The 17,060-nt window shown below is 50.8% G+C and overlaps 1 protein-coding gene across 3 annotated transcripts; it reads left to right on the forward strand.

Annotated features, from left to right (window-relative positions):
• Positions 1 to 1,287: 1,287 nt before the first annotated feature.
• On the forward strand, positions 1,288 to 16,319 carry LOC121445339 (protein sprouty homolog 4). Of its 3 annotated transcripts, none has more exons than XM_041647422.1 (2): positions 1,288 to 1,811; positions 12,065 to 16,319. In XM_041647422.1, exon 2 carries the CDS (start codon positions 12,112 to 12,114, stop codon positions 13,012 to 13,014), a length of 903 nt encoding a protein of 300 aa, XP_041503356.1. In that variant the 5' UTR covers positions 1,288 to 1,811; positions 12,065 to 12,111; the 3' UTR covers positions 13,015 to 16,319. The 3 variants fall into 3 exon arrangements, with proteins under 3 accessions (XP_041503356.1, XP_041503357.1, XP_041503358.1); XM_041647423.1 differs by lacking the exon at positions 1,288 to 1,811 and adding an exon at positions 2,640 to 2,745; XM_041647424.1 differs by lacking the exon at positions 1,288 to 1,811 and adding an exon at positions 9,208 to 9,326.
• The last annotated feature ends 741 nt before the right edge of the window (positions 16,320 to 17,060 follow it).

Consider the following 17,060-nt stretch of genomic DNA (forward strand, 5'->3'; position numbering starts at 1 on the left):
GGGAATAGTGATAAGGACACAGGAAAGTCCCTAAGTTCTCCCTCCTTGGCTTTGGGTGGAGGTTGAGGGTCCGTGGGAATAGTCTGTTCTAGCTCCATGAACTGAGTAATCTCTGAGACGTGAGTCCGAGCGGCGAGAAGGATTTTTATGCTAGGACACAATGACCTTGAGCAGTCCTAACGGCTTTTGACAGAGCCCCAGCCCCAAGCCAGACCTCACCCGTGGGCTATTGGTTCCTCCGACAACAGCCAAGCACAGCCCTATGATGGCGTAGGAGGAAAAAGATAGCCTCACAACCCATGAAGGCTAAACACCAGCAAGATGTACCTCGCCGGCATCAAAGCCACCCCTACTCCAGGCTCCAAGGAGACTACAGACTTCCCGGTTACTGGGCGGAGCTGGGCCTGATGCTGGAGCGCCCAACTTCAGGAGTCAGGCCTAATGGAGGGGCTTCTCTTTTCACCGGCTTCTCCCCCCACCCCCCATCAAAGAACGGCTCTCCGGCCATTTCCATTCTCTGTGAGGCTCAAGAGTCCTGTTATTTAATATCGTGGCCACCCCAGCAGCATCCTGCCAAGGCCTGCTCCACCCATCCACCTGGCCAGTTCACCACTGTTCCCTTTTCTTTTTTAGAAGGAACAATCGGGAAAACTGCCTTCTGCAACAAAAGGCACGGGGCCGCAAGATTACAAAGGCTAGCGTCTTCTTAGGACTGGAAAACGACAAGGGCGCGAGTAGTGAAAGGGGCACCTAGCCAGGGCAGCAGAGGGCGGGCGGAAGCCCGGGGCACTGCGGACATTACTCTGGGGCGGGAGAGAGGCGGGGTTGAGAGGTGAGGGCCAGGCCTCTGGCTGAGTGGACAGAATCGCCCCGGGGGGTATTGGAGCCGGAAGAGGCCTCGGCCCAGATACTGTCCACACCCAAGAAATGGGAGGAGGAGTGGTCTGCACTTAGAAAGAGAGCCAGACGCACTCAGCAACACCCACCCTACCCTTTTTTGAAATAGACAAAGACATTTTCTTAATTTTTGGCGAATGCGGCTGGAAGGTCCCTGCCCCCGACGTCCCCAGGCGCCACTGATCTTGAAAAGAAGAAGGTTCCCAGTAGGGGTCCTCTCGCTTCCCCTCCCCATCGCCTGCGGCGACAAGAGATATGCTGATCGAGGTGTGTCCTCCCCCACCCCGCTCTGGGCCCAGAATCCCGAGGCCGCAGCGCCCCCCACCCTCTAGTCACACCGACGGTTCCTGCCCAAGCCCGCAGTGGCGTGAAGGTGGCCTTTACCTCCTCTTGCAGGCTGGGAGGAGGGTACAACCCACGCAGCTGAGCCAGCTGCAGCTGTCGCCGCCGCCCTCCATTCATTAAAAAGAAAAAAAAAAAAGGAACAACAACCTCCACCCCTCTTTGTAAAAGAACGACGGCCCCTGGAGGAGCAACAACCGGCCCCAGCAATCACGGGTTAAGCTCTTTTCCGGCCCCCCATTCATAAAAAAAAAGAAAAGAAAAAAAACCGCAGCGCATGCGCGCACAGGGTCGCCTGTGCCCACCCATTCATAGAATCGCGGGCGGCGCGCGTGCGCAGTGGAGCTCTCTGCCCTCCCATTCATAAAAAAGCCATTTTCCCAGGCAAGGGTTGCAACATCGCCGCCGAGGCAGCGAGCTGAGCTGACAGCGGCGGAGCTTGCGCTGCAGGACTCAAGGAGCCTTACCGGCTCCTCTGACTGGCGTCTGCGAGTACAACAGCGACTGACCCATTTGGGTTCGGGGATTTACACAGACGTGGAGCGATGCTTGTGACTCTACAGCTCCTCAAAGTAAGTCCATAGCCGGTTTGGAGATCCGAAAGTACCCCTTCGGTACCGTGACGCGGCTCCCCTCGGGTTGGGGCCAATAGTACGCTATTTCTAGCCGCTTTGGTGTTCCTTCCCTCGGTCTGCGCCTCCTCGAGTCCCTGCGGTACGCCGCAGCTACCAGGCGCACCCGGCCGGCACGGTGCTAGGGGTGTTCGTTGCCTGGCACTGCCGTTGCCGACCCTAGGCATTGCCAAGTCGAGCTTCCGCGCCCTCTGTGACTCTGGAAACCTTGTTAGTGTTCGGGGAGTTTGCCTCTGGCCTGGCCTCTTCTGCCACTGCTCTCCTTGAACGCTGGAACCCGCAGCCCCGGGCTCGCTTTGGAGCAACCGGTTGGGACTTGGGGGCGCCCTAGGTTTGGGCGGCTCGCCCACCCCCGGGCTCCGTGCCCACGGTGCCAGCTCTGCCGTAGGTCTTCCCAGCCTTTCCTCAGGGGCCTATGCTCGACGTAGCTTTTTCTTTACCAGTTCCGAGTTGTGGCGGACTAGGTTTCCTCTCCTATGCCTCTCCACTGGATGGTCAGCATGGGGCCGGCCAAGGACTGAAGCTTTTTTGCTCCCTCTCCTTGGCTAGGCGGTTCCAGACCGTCTGACCTTTGCTCGGCTGCCTCATTTTATGCTGTGCAACTGCCTTGCCTCTTCTTTCCCTAGCCTCTTCTGGGCCCGAGGCTCCTTGGCCACCCGGTGCCCCCGTATTCGCAGGCATCAATCTTTTCCAGTTCCCAGAGCCCCTGGGCCTCTCGCTAAGGCTGTGGTGGGGGCTGAAGGTGCGTTTACATAACGCCGGGCGTGTGGGAGCTGAAGGAAGAGGTTGCATGCGTAGGAGAGATAAGGTGCCCACTTTCCCTCCTTGTTGGTACCAGACTTGATAACAACACGGAGAATAGAGGATAGAGATGGTATGTTCTAAAAAAATTTGGAGTCGCCGGGGCCACGGGGGGAAGGGGGAGGACGGACTTGGCCAACCCGGGCAGCTGGAGCTTGGCTCCATCACTGGGGCCACGGCTGTGCCCAGTTTCCCCCTCAAAGCAGACGATCAAAAAGCATTTACAGTAGCTTCTCTTGGGCAAGAAGACGGTTTCTCAATTCTTTTGATTGGGGACTGGGGGTTGTGGGCAGAGGAGGAGACTAGAAACAGAAAGATGGTTGCATGATTTGAAGAGCTAAGGGATGGCGTTCTAGGCGACATGGGCTGGAGGGAATTGCGTGAGGTGTAGAGGGGAAAGCTGCTGGCTGGGCATCCATATTGTCAGGCCTGGCTCAGGGCAGAAGGCCTCCTACTGCGCAGGGAGGCTTCCTGGAACCCTGCGACGCTGCAAGGATTGCTTGGGGTCCTCAGACGCAATGCAATGGCAGTCTCTTTAATGTCACCAACCAGGGATGTGATTCTCCCCCATTTTGAGGGGGAGGCAAGGGAATCTGGGGAGGGCAAGAGCTCGGGCATATCCACTATGTAGGTGACCAGGGCTGCAGCCTTCGTGACAGGCCTCTACTCAGCACAAAGCTGGAAGGTGAGACCTAGAGCAGTTGGGAAATAGGGCTTTATCAATCTCTTAATAAGTTCCGTCTGGCCCAAGGCCCTACTCAATATTGCGCTGCTGGATTTCACAATGTTTGGAGTTCTCCAGAATCTTCACACACGGAGCACAAACATCTGAGATTTTCTGCTTCTAACCCCACTTTAGTTGCAGATCTGGGGGCGTCCGGCAAAGGAAAGGACTGTAGTTGCTCAGGCTTTCTCTGAAAGAAAAATTGGAGGGTTGACACCCCTGAGGTTACATTTTTTTTTCTATTTCCAGTTCTTTGGGAGGGTCCCTTTGCTCCAGGAAAATCCTCCCCATCCTTGCGCAGGTGAACCATGTTGGTGGGCATTTAGATTGCTGCAGTCCTGAGTGTACAGCTAGGTGGAGGGGCTTTAATCTCTTGCTTATATCTCATCAGGAATTTAGAGCTGAGTTCAGGAGTCCCTTCTGGGACATTCATCCTTCTTGCTGGATCCCACAACCTTTTCCACATTTCCCTCTGAAATGGTAGCCTCACCACAGTTCAGGTTGGTGGGAGGAGACAACACAGACTGGATCCATTCAGGGCAGATGGCAGGCTGGGCATCCACCGTCCTTTTTGCCTGTCTCACGTTCCAGAGTTGGCAATTTGGAAATCACCCTTTGCCCAGTTCATGCGTCTTTTTCACTATCTTGCGAACTTAGCACTGTATGTGCCCAGAGGTTTGGCTGACTTTCTAAAACAACAGAAAACAAATGAAGGCAAATAAGTGATCCAAAATCAAGGGAAGAGACAAAACCCAGCTAACACTGGCTTTTGAAGTGTCACTCTGGGTCATGCATAAGGACCTTAAATTCCACTCACCGTGGCAACTTTCTGCCCTGTTTTGGACTCCTATAACATTTTTAAATTAATTTGTTTTAGGGGCAGGATCTCATTATGTAGCCTGGCTGTCCTGGAACTCATTCTGTAGGCCAGGCCGGCCTCGAACTCAAAAAGAACCACCTGCCTTTGCCTCCCAGGTGTTGGGATTAAAGACTGTGTAGCTGTGCCCACTAACATTTTCCCTAAAACCCGTGTTAGATAAGGCCTGATTGTTGGTTACAGGATGGCCTAAGAAGAAAAGGCCCTCTTTGGGGTTTAATTTGGTTCTGAATCTAGGGTGTCTGTCCTGTGGTAGAACCAAGAACAGCGTTCCTTGTGCCTAGCCGAGGGAGGCTTCCGGCCAACCACTCGACCTATTAGGACATTTGGAGAGTAGACGGAACAGGTTTGTTGTTGGCTGGCTAGCTGGCTTGCTGGTTTTGAATGAAACAGTGTTTTTTTCTTGTAGACACTAGCCCTGAGCTCTTTTAAGTTTTTATTTTAATTGTTGTGTATGTAAATCATGTGCATGCATGCACACTTCCACGTGAACGCAGTTGCCCACAGAAGTCCCGCATTGGGTGCCTGTGGAGCTGTAGTCACAGGCTAACGTTGGAACAGCTGCCTTAAGCTGGCGCTTTTCAACTCGGGTCCTCTGAAAGACCAGTCAGTGTGTGTGTGCTCTTAACCCTTAGCCGTCTCTCCAACCCCATAAACGTGGCTTTTTTTTTTTTTTTGAGACAGGGTTTGTCTGGGCTGCCCTGTAACTTGATTGTATAGACCCACACAGACCGGTCTCCAACTCAAAGAGATCCACCTGCCTCTGCCTTCCCAGTGCTGGGATTAAAGGTATGCACCACCGACGGTCAACTTTGAGGTTCTTAATTTCCCTGCCTCTGCTAGGTTTGCAAATGCAAACCTTGCCGAGCAACGAGAGGGCTTTTATTTGTTTGTTGAGACAAGGTCTTGACTGGCCTGAAACTCCCTGTGTACACAAGCTGGCTTCCAACTTGGATCAATCCTCCTGCCTCTGCCTCCGGAGTGTTGACATTACAGGCAGGCTCCACCATACCCAATTTACAACAGTGTTTTTAAATAACACAGTGAATCATGGCAATCAATTTTTGTAAGGAGACATCGACTAATCCTGCAGACGAGGGCTGGTAAGCATGGGTCTTGGTGAACAAACTTCTCCAAGAACCTGAGAGACCAGGGACAGCCAGTAGTAGGGCTGCTAAGCACCAGGCTCGACTTTGGTAAGCTCGCTGTTAATCTTGTGCTCTTAGGAGGAGGGTCTGGTTTTAAAGACCCTTTGAATAAAAGGCACAGGAAGTACAGGGTGCTGCGTGATTTAAAAAGGTGGGGGTACTCTTGGCTCTCACTGGGTTACCCTGCAGATCTGGGCAGCTGACTAGGTTGGGGAATGTGTCCACGACCTGTGGCCAAGCTTAAGAGGCCCCACTGTTCAGCTGTGATGGGGGCTGATCTTTCCAAGGAAGGGTCTCTAGTCGGTGGAGGAAGTGGGGAAGCAAGACTCCGCAGAGAGCCACAGATGTTCTAGGTCTAGCGGAGGAGGGAAGGGGGCCCTGGGGCAGGTGGCCAGTTGCAGGGGTGTATTTTTCCTTGTCAGTCTGTTTCTGGCTGGGAAAGGGGGAAGTCATTTCCTGTTAAATTCCCAAGAGGAAGCTAAAAATCTATTGTCAGTTTTGTTTCTTGGTGGAGGGTTTGGGAGACATTAAGATCGCGTTGATGACGTCTAAAAAGAAGCCTTCCCGGGGGTTGGGAGTCTGCAGGCTTTTGGTCACATTCTACACTTTGACCTGGCCCGTTCAAATGTGCGGTGCTGCTGGTTAGCAGGCCCCATCTGTTCTGTTTCCCTCCTTTGTGACTTGGCATCTGATCCCTCGTAATGGGCTACTGGGCAGACAAGTATATGGGTATACACACAGCAAAGCGCAGAAGCTTGAAGCTGGTTAAAATTGCCCAGATACAAGGGAAGGAAAAGGGGGCTGAAAACCGGGGCACTGTTTCCTTTGGTGATCCCTGACAGGGCCAGCTGTGAGCTCTCTAGTGCTAGTGAAGTAGGGAGTGGGTAAGGGTGTGTCCTCAAACAAATTGAGCCGCCCAGAGACTTTCTGCTTCCTTCCTATGGGCTTCACAAATTGGCTTCCCCCATAAGACCCAGGGGGAAGTCCCTGGCTTTCCCTACCCCCCCCCCTTCCCTTAAGGGTCTTAAAAGCAATAAGTCATCATCTGGCTATAGCTTAATTAACTAAACTGGGTTAGCGACACAAAGGACCAGGCAGTGGTGTTGCCGAGAGGTGGGCAGGCTCTCTGGCAGCCTAACGAGCCTTCTGTGGAAGAGCCCGCTAAGACTGAATGGACAGCACAGAAACTGCCCATTCATTGCAACCGAGCTTCTTGCCAGACTGTCGTTCACTGACTTGTAGATTTTAAAGTACAACCAGCAGGTTTTCCCACTATTCCCCAGCTTCCCTTCGTAGGGGAAATCAAGGTAAGGGTGGTCAGGGGCTTTGGACGTTTAACTTTGCATCTTGATTCTTTTCGCACAGCCTGTGTCCAGTTCCCTCCCCGCAGGTACAAGTGACAGTGAGGGTCAAGACAGGCGGCTCCGGGCCGCCAGACCCAGCAGCAGCAGCAGATCTAGGGACTGTGGTGGGAAGGAGGTGGGGTGGGTAGCTTGCTGAACCATCAGCCTCACCATCTCCTTGCTCCTGGCCTCTCCCCTTCCTTCCCCTTCCCTCCATACCTGCACTCTATCGTCAGAGATGCCCCAGGAACCCCAGAGTTGAGCTTGTTAGGGAGGGAATCCCTGTCACACCAGGATTTCCTTTTCTTTAAGGTCTGTTACAGTGAAATTCTGTAAGGGAAATCCATGGGGTATTGATGAAAACCCTTAGGAAAAGAGGGACAAAGTGACAGGAACTATCTGGAGTTATTTATCTGCTACTGAACCTCTCCCCACCCCCCACTCTACCACAGCTGGTGGCTAATGGGGTGGAGTTGGGCTGCTGAAGGGCCTGTGGCCAGGAAGATGATTGGTACTTGTATACTTCTTCATGAGTCCCTGTGGATAGGGAAAGCATCCTCAAATCATTGCCAGGTAGGGCTCCATGTCTGTTTTGGTCACAGTGGTCCATGTTAGAGAGGAGTCCTGTTGTGAACACATGCCTCTTGCTCTACCTCTGTAATCTTTGTGCTTTCAAGTGCCTCCCTGCCCGTGTGTGTATGTGGGCGGGGGGAGTCGGTATGCATGTATATACTTACACTACACGCATGTATACTAGACGCACGTTCATGGGGACCAGGAGAGATCGTCATCGGATTTCCCCATATGAATGATTTGTGAGCCATCGTGTGGGTGTTGGAGGCTAAACCCAAGACCTGCAAGAACTCTTAGTGAGGAAGCTGTTTCTCCAGTCCCTTTGCCTTACCTATGGAGATGGGCATGGGGTCTTTCATTGAACTGATGGCGTGACTGGCCAGTGAGCTGTGGGGATCCTCCTGTCCCCACTTCCCCTACCCTGGGGTTACAAATGTGACAGCTGTGCTTTGGGGATCAGAACCTAGGTCCTCCTGCTTGCGAGGCAAACACTGTGCTGACCAGCCATCTCCCCAGCCCTGCGCTTTCATTTCTATCTCCAGAATGGGAGCGCTTCCCTAAGGTGTTGGTGCAGCAGAGAGCCTGACACCAAGAAGTGTTCTTTAGTCACTTGTAGTAACTAGCTATTATTATTGCTGCTGTTGTTGTTGTTGGAGGGGGGAGTGAAAGTTCCTTATGCTAATCATCCGACTGTGAGGTACTTCCTAGGCTAAGTGCAGGGTTGGCCTCACTTCCAGAATCTTCCAAATTGACCATCAAGCTCTTTCCAGCAGCTTACTGAGGCAAAGCCTCCTGTCCCATTTATATTATATAAATCTCTTCCTTCCTTGGAGGAGAAGCAGAGGGTACCTATTAAAGTGCTCTTAACCCCTGCAAGGATGTGCAAACTGAGGGGTAGAACTGTCTGGGGTGGAGACTGATCTTGGAAATGGAACTCAGACTTAGGGGTTTTTTTTTTTTTGTTTTGTTTTTTGTTTTTCTGGGCAGGGAATAGACCTGGAATTGTGCTGAGGGGTTACCATACAGGCAGTTTAGGAACTTGTTTTTCTTTTTCAGCCATGGCAATTCAGCAGAAGCTCGCGAGGTCCGGGGCAGGCCTAAGCAAGTGGGGGCACTGGCGCTCTGAGATGGTGCCTGGAAGCATCAGCTGTGCTTGTGTCCTGAGAGAGCTGAGTCATTGGGGGCCGAGATCCTCACTCTCTAGGCTGGCCTCATTTACTAGCCCAGATGTTGACAGCTGCCTCTGGAGGGTGATGGGGCAGTAGCCTCACTGCCTCCGGTGGCTGCTCCAAACTAGCTTGCTGATGGGGCTTTTGCATGATTTGGAGAGTCTGCTTGCTGGCTCCCAGGCCTGCTAAACATCCTTGAAAGTTGCCTAACGCTTTTTGCTTCATCTGCAAGAAATGCAGCTGTTTTTAGAGTCTCGGTAGTCTGCTTGGCAAAATAGAGTGTGCAGTCAGTTCGCCCCCCTGCTTTAGAGTACCTCTCCTTTCTCTAGGCCTTGGTCAGCCCTGCACTTGGTCCTGAGATAAAACCCTAGCTACAGGAGTTAATATGTAGCTACGTGAAACTTCCACAGGCAATTTGTTGGCAAGTAGGGCTTTCTGAAATTGGGCTCATACTGTCATTGTCCACTGAGGAAGGTTCTGGCTGAGACACTCCCTTGGCTAGCACCTGCAAGTCTTATCTGTGACACTTTATATTATGCCAATGTAACGATGTTTCCTTTAACCAAAGACCCCAGAAAGGACTGGAAGTTGGGGCTTCTAACTAGACTGGTCGGGTGACTCCAAACTTGCCATTCTTCTAGAGGCAAGGCCTTGGGAACTTCTTGGAACAAATTTATTAGCTGAAAGGTAGTGTTAGAGAGAAGATGCTCTCCAGGATGTGTCTATACGGCCTTGGCCTCAACAGTTCACCTGAAGCTGCCTTGACAAGGGACCATTCTTTGGAAGGCCTGCCGTCTGGTTAAAACAAACTCACTCAGAGGTGAGCTGAACTGCCTGCCCATGGTGGCTCTTTCCTTTAATTGTAGCAATTGGGAAGCTAAGGAATAAGGGCTTCGGTAGTAATAACTAATATATTAAGTAAGCTTCAGGTCAGCCTAAGATGAAATGTGAAATCATGCCTCAAAAAAAAAATTTCTTTTCTTTTTTTTTTTTTTTTTTGTAAAATAATGTTGTGATTTCACTGAAAAGAACATTGTGGCCCCTGCCACTATGTAGACTTTATCCAAGACAGACAGGGAAATAGTGTAGACAATAGTTTGAATGGGAACTTTCTGGTGACTGACCCTACTCGGAAAGATGTGATGTTTTTTTTTTTTAATATTTATTTATTTATTTATTATGTATACAATATTCTGTCTGTGTGTATGCCTGCAGGCCAGAAGAGGGTCCCATTACAGATGGTTGTGAGCCACCATGTGGTTGCTGGGAATTGAACTCAGGACCTTTGGAAGAGCAGGCAATGCTCTTAACCTCTGAGCCATCTCTCCAGCCCAAGATGTGATGTTTTTTGCATTTAGCAGCATAGATGTTGCGCAGACTAATGCTGTGGATATTCTTCTTTCTCTCCCTTTCACGAACCTTCTATTTAGAGCTAGCTGTTTATTTCATGCGGACTAGAAGCAAGCATCCAAGAAAACGCTTCAGCTATTTGTAACCAATCCCTTGTCTCCAAGCCGGGGCAAGCATAGTTGTGAGTCCCATCAGCCTCCTCCCTCCACCACGGCAAACACTTCACCATACAGGGAGCCAAGTGTCACTCTCTGTGATACTGAGATGGACTTAACAGTCCCAGCAAGGGGGTGTAAGCGGAACTAGAAACCTACTTCGCATCCCCTTGGCAACACCTTTGATGCAAGATAAACTTAGTTGAGAGACAGGAGCTGTCATTAGCATCTTGAGAAGGCATTTACAGAAACACCACTCTTAACAGACACTCCTCAGTGTGTGCTGTCTTAATGAGGACTCCTCTGCCCCTGCTCCGTCTTTCCCTCCCCCAGTCCCTTGAAGTTCTTTGTGGAATCTTCCCAGAGTGTATTCTCTTCCTTTGGATTCCAAATTGTCTCCTTTGAACAGAGGTCTTGGCCTTCTGCTGCTATTTCTTTAAATTGATCTCCCGTCCGAATTCCAAACGTAAAGGTCAGCAGGCAAGGAAATGGCACTTCTAATAGAAAACAATGTGCACTTTCTAAATTTGAACCAAGCCGTTTCCGCTCTTTGATTTAAGTGACTTCCTGGGTTTCCGTGTCAGGCGCTGCCGTTGAATCTCTGGCCGGATGCCAACTTAAAATTGCACTCTCTCAGTGAAATTAGAAACTGATCCAGGGTTGCCTTAGCTATTCTAGTAAATAGCATTTAGTCTGAATGTTCGGCTCAGCACTTGGAAATGGGTGATGTGAGTGCCCCTTGAGAGGATTTCCCATGCAAGTTGTCGGGAGCTCACCTACCCAGGGCTTATCTACTGCCGGAGGTTGCTGTTCTTGGAAGCAGGAGTAATAGGTTGATGTCCTGGATGAGCAGGCGTCAGATGCAGCCCTTCTCTTCTTTCTTTATCCAGCTGATGAACTCGGGGGAGCACACAGGAACTGTTGTATTGACCACGTACGCAGTCCTCAGTGCCTGGGATGGTTCCTCCAGGACTGGGAAATGCTTACGTAGGACGTCAAAGTGGTTGTATTTTGAGGTAGTGACGAATTATTTAGTGCTTTCTGTGTGCCTGGCTGTGTGCAGGTATCAGGTGTGTGTTTTCTCCCTTAATCCTTGCAAGAACCCCTTTTTACAGCCCCAAAATTAAGGCATAATCCTAATGCTTACTACTACAGAGGTAGGCAAATCTCCATGAGTTCAAAGCCAGCCCAGGACTACACAGTGAGACCCTTCACCTGCCACGATCCCCCCCACCACCACCACCACACACACACACATACACACACACTCGGGAGTGAGATGGCTCAGTTGGTACAGGTTCACAATACTGGGGACCTATGATCAATCATTTTCACACATGAAGGTGGAAGAAGAGAGAACTGATTGTTCCCTCAGAAGTTTTGTCCCCTGACCTACACATACATTAAAAATAATTTTAAGCTGGGCAGTGGTGGCGCTCGCCTTTAATCCCAGCAGGGCCAGACAGATCTCGGTAAGTTCAAGGCCAGCCTGGTCTACAAGAACTAATTCCAGGACAGGCACCAGAGCTACACAGAGAAACTCTGTCTCAAAAAAAAAAAACCAATAAATAATTAATAATAATTTTAAAAGAAGTTGTAACTTGTTTACAATCAACGCCATTAGGCCTAAAGTGTTCTGTTGTTTTAAGACAGGCTCTCGCTCTGTAGATCAGGCTAGTCTCAAATTCACAGCTGTCTCCCTGTTTCCATCTTCACAGATTCTGGGATCATAGGCATATGCCACCATGCCTGGCTGACCCACCCTTTACCCCACCCGGTGATGCTGGTAACCAAAGCCAGAACCTGTGAAGCGTGCTAGGAAAGCTGTCTTCCACCAAGTTGTACCTCAGCCTAAGAGATGTTACTTCTACCAGTATTTTTCTCATTATTGACAATTTAAGCCTTGGGAATTACTAGGAAGTTCATTGAAGAAATTTGGTTCCCATTTCATTTTAGACTCCCAAGGCCTGATAGAAGGTTGAGGGGAGAGTATTAACAGGCCATGTATTGATGCTGGGAATCCATTTTCTCTTTTTTCCTTTCTCTCTCTCAGGGCCCCTAGAAGCCTGTCCATTGGTGCAGTCCAGGACCGTCAGCCTCATGGAGCGCCCGGTCCCACAGAGTACTGTCCCTTTGACTCCCAGCTCCGCCATGGTGCAGCCTCTCCTCGACAGCCGAGTGCCCCACAGCCGGCTCCAACACCCACTTACCATCTTACCCATCGACCAGATGAAGACCAGTCACGTGGAGAATGACTACATAGACAACCCTAGCCTGGCCCCCACCTTGGGTCCCAAGCGGACCCGGGGTGGGGTCCCAGAGCTGGCCCCTACACCTGCCCGCTGTGACCAGGATGTCACTCACCACTGGATCTCCTTCAGCGGTCGACCCAGCTCTGTCAGCAGTAGCAGCAGCACCTCCTCAGACCAGAGGCTCCTCGACCATATGGCTCCACCACCAGTAGCTGAGCAGGCTTCACCCAGGGCCGTGCGCCTCCAGCCCAAGGTGGTCCACTGTAAGCCGCTGGACCTCAAGGGCCCAGCAGCTCCGCCAGAGCTAGACAAGCACTTCTTGCTGTGTGAGGCCTGTGGGAAGTGTAAATGCAAGGAATGTGCGGCCCCTCGGACGTTGCCCTCCTGCTGGGTCTGCAACCAGGAGTGCCTGTGCTCGGCCCAGACCCTGGTCAACTATGGTACATGTATGTGCTTGGTGCAGGGCATCTTCTACCACTGCACCAATGAGGATGATGAGGGCTCCTGCGCTGACCATCCCTGCTCCTGCTCCCGCTCCAACTGCTGCGCCCGCTGGTCCTTCATGGGTGCCCTCTCTCTGGTGCTGCCGTGTCTGCTGTGCTACCTGCCGGCCACAGGCTGTGTCAAGCTGGCCCAGCGCGGCTATGACCGTCTGAGACGCCCTGGTTGCCGCTGCAAGCACACGAACAGCGTCATCTGCAAGGCAGCCAGTGGCGACACCAAGGTCAGCAGGTCTGACAAGCCTTTCTGACACTTTGGATGAAAACTCGGCACTGCCCTTGGAAACATGGTCCCTCCTGCCAGTCTCCTGAGGCTGACTGTACTCATCTGTCCTCTCCTAAACTCTAGATTGAGAACAAACAGGCAGAGACCACTACCACCCAGCCTGGAGTCCCCAGAAGGATGAAGATGTACTCTGGGGTTTTCGTGTTCTTGAAACTTTCATGTCAAGCAACAGTGACAGCATCGGGGTGTGGTGGTTTGGGATGTGATTTCTTCCCATTTCAGAAGATGTGGACACAATCTGGAAGTTTGGCCCCTTGATGGCCTTCCCAGCCCCTCAGTCTCTCCCTTCCACTTTGTCATTGTCTCTGGCTCCTGCTGGAGCCTCCTAGCTGGGAGGAACAGCTCACGGAAAGTGGGATTCCTCAAGGAAGACCCTCAGAGCCTTGACTTCTACCTTTCCTTCCTCTGTCCGTGCCTGTCGGCCTTGGCCTCTTGGGAAGGTGCACCGTAGCAATTCCTGCTGTATGTACTTGACAGTTGAGAACAGAATCACCCTGGAGCAGCAGGAGCCGCTGGGCAGTGTGTTCCTCCTAGCTTCAGTCACTAACTTGGGGGTGTCCACTCATCACACCGTCCTCTGCTTCTTAACTGAGTCACAGACTGGCCTGCCTGCTCTGTGTCCCGAGCTCTCTCTACTCAGATTCTTTGCAGAAACTCACTGAGTTAAGAGGGCCCTGGGTGACGCAAGTGAGACCAAATATCATTTTGCCAATGAGTCTGAGGCTGTGGTCTCTGGATCCAGTCACGATGTTTTTATATGTTTAATTAAACTAGATGCTAATGGTGTTTAAACAATAATAATACAACAACTTGCTTCTTTTTGGGCCACCCCCAGGAAGGGCTGATTTAAAATCTGGGGGCAAACAACCTCAAGGAGCATAATTCCCCTGCCCGTCAGGAATGGCAGAGAAGAGGCCGCACCTCCCATTGGCAGAATGACAGTTGAGCCGAGCTGGGTTTGGGTTTTCTTCTGATTCTGCTGCTTGCTGTCATAGCCTTTGTGTATAGTGATGTGTCTGTCTTTAATGTAAATAGAGAGAGGATGAACAGAGTCTATTTTAGTGTTAGGAGGCCCTGGTGGGGAAGTCAGAGGAGCCCAGAGTGGGTGGGGAGCAGTTCTCTGGAGGGGGTGACTGGATTTGAGCCCCACTTTTGTGCGCAGCACAACCCCCACCCCTCCCGACAGCCCCCAAAGACGTAGCAACTCTTTCTCTCACGGTGCTAAAGGACCCAGAAAGTGCAGCACGTCCAGTGGGTAGGTACTTGTTGCATGCAAAAAGCTATAGTGTCTCTGGTCCTTGCCCCCAGTCTTTGTGTGGGGTTTTTGCTTTGTGTGGTATTTTGTCCCTGTCCCTGCCTCTTGATGATGTGAGAAATGGCCTGGGTCAGAAGAGATGCCCCAGGTGAAATTGGGAAAGCATTAGGCAGAAATCGTGTGTGGCATCTCTGGCTCTTCCATGTGGGACCAGAGCTGCCCCCAGGAAGGAGGCGAGCAGGCAGGTAGCTATGAGTGGCTTGTACCTAATGCTCTTTCTCAAGGATTCACCCCCACCCCTACCTTGGAAACTAGTAGTAACACCTTATGATTTAGAATAAGTTAACTGTAACCATAGGTATTTATTGGTTGGAAAAAGGGAGGGTTTTATTTTCAGCTTTATTTATGTAACATTTACTGGCTTGTAAAAGGCAAGTATAAAATATTGCATCTTCATTCTCTATGGCTAACCCGTATAGCTGCCCTTGCCACAGTTGCTTGCAGTGTTCTTGCACAGACCGGAAGGAAAGATAGAAACACATTCAGCCAACCACTTAACACTAATTGAATGTATTAGAAGCTTACTGAAGGGGCTGTGGATGTTTTCCTCAGATGAGGTATGTGGAGGGAAGCCCCCAAAATGGTAGCATACACGAGCACCCTTCCTGAAAAACCTGGGAGCTTTGTCCAGGGTCCCTCCCCCCAATCTGTGTCCACAGGATAGCTAACCCAGTGGCAAGTTGCACTTTGGTGATCTTGGTCTGTACACCTCTTGTGGACAGTTGAGTTACACACCGTGTATACACACATGCACGTGTTACACTTACATACATACTGATGCTCTACCACACAGACCCTGTTTCCTGGCAACCCCTCTCCAGCCCTTACTTTGTGTACATAGCTGTAAACACGGATTTTTATGGGTTTTGGTTTGCCTTTTTATTTCCACACCCCCATCTTGTTTGGGCTTGTGAAGGATGTCTACAAAACTCCCCCTCCCCCCAGGAGTTTGCCTTGGGGCCCACTTGCTTGGTGGTAAAGGGAAGGGGTGAGGGGAACAGCCTTGATTTCCTCAGCTCTGTTGTTTTTTAGTTTTTGTTTCGTTTCTCTGCAAACACCTACAAGCGGGAAAGAACACAGAACAGAAAAGTGGTAGTGTAGCTGTAGAGTCCCCACCCCTTCCCAGGAGTACAGGCTCTTGCAAACACTAAACATTTCTGTAGCTGCTTCAGCCTGGTGACTTGCTGTCATTAGCAGGTTGTTTGGCTGGGTCCTAGCTCTTCAAAAGTTCTAGCTGGTTCCCATTTCTAGACTTGGGATTGGGTGGCAGTTGAGGATGGCATGTAAGATATTTCCTAAGAAGTACCTTGGCTATTTGGTTTGTGCATTGTGGGGAAAGAACAGTCCTCAGTGTTTGCCTTGGGTACTTCACAGACACAGGAGGTGGGTTTGTTGAGGTCGGGCAGGCTGCATTGGTGGGGCCCACCTGGATCACAACCCCAAAGGAGCAACACATGCAAACTTGGTCTGGGCTGAAACCCAGGTCATCACTTTGAAGCAGCCTGGTCTCCAGAAATGTCTGAGGTGTGTGGGCAGCACAGATTTGCACTGTACAACTTACTAGACCATCTGAGGCATCCCCAGCCTCCCGGTTCTTGCCTTCGAGTAGGTCACGTCCATCCTGCGTTTCCGTTTCTGCTGTAGGTAACTCTGCCGCTTGCGTTCTCTTGCTGTCCCGTGGCTGCTTTCACGTCTGCAGCAGTAGAGCTGCTCCCCATTGCCCACTCCACCACATTCCTGTTTCATTTCCCCCCTCACTGTAGCCCCTTTCACCCCACCACAAGTTACCACAGAAGGTTTCCTTTGTAAAAAATATTTATTTTGAAGCTCTATTTTAATAGTATTTATTTTAGAAAGTCTACTATTGTAAGAGTTCTTCTGTTTGTGAAGAAAAAACAAGTTACAAACTGAATGTACTGATCTAGAAGATATCTATAAATATATATTGTTAAATATACACGTGATGGCCATTCTCTTGTGTCGTCTTCCATTGCCTGACGTCCTCCCTCGGCAGAAGCTCCTACACGCCACCCGAACACGTGCACACAATGGGCTGGGTGTCTACACTGGGGCGACCCTCACCTACCTCCAAGGTCATCTAGAAGCCACCGAAGAATGCAGCACTGCTAGTGAAGCTGCCGGATGCCGCGTGCTGGAAAAATCTTTCCTGGGTCACCTGTTGTCAGGTTTGGGTTTTCTTCCTATATCTTGAGATAGTCAAGATAACCCATTAGCCCAGGTTAGCATTGAAAGTGTGTGATTAGGCCAGGTAGTGGAGGCAGAGGCAATCTGAGTTCCAGGACAGCCAGGGCTACACAGAAAAACCCTGCCTTATAATACCCCCCCCCCCAAAAAAAAAAGTCATCATGCCTGGCCGTTGTGTGTCAGTAATATAAACGGATAAGAAGTTTGAGAACTAGGAAAAGCTAGGGGTGTGGGGGGGACCAAATTTTGGTCCCAGTGCTGGACTGAGACCTCAAGGTCTTTTGACTTCTAAGGCCTCCTGTCCACAGAATGGCTTGTCTTTGTCCTTTGGTGCCTTGTCACACTTGGATCTGCCTGTCTCTGCCTCCTGAGTGCTGGGACCTAAGGCATGTCACCATTCCTGGCCTTGGTGTTTTTTCTTGGTCACAATGATGACATTTAGGATTCTTGGTAAAATCCAATCCTGTTCCTCATTGAGGCTTTGGAACGTA

Source organism: Microtus oregoni, unplaced genomic scaffold, assembly GCF_018167655.1.
Source record: "Microtus oregoni isolate MIOR12 unplaced genomic scaffold, Mior012 000176F_ref0000478, whole genome shotgun sequence".
In the NCBI taxonomy this organism is placed as follows: Eukaryota; Metazoa; Chordata; class Mammalia; order Rodentia; family Cricetidae; genus Microtus; species Microtus oregoni.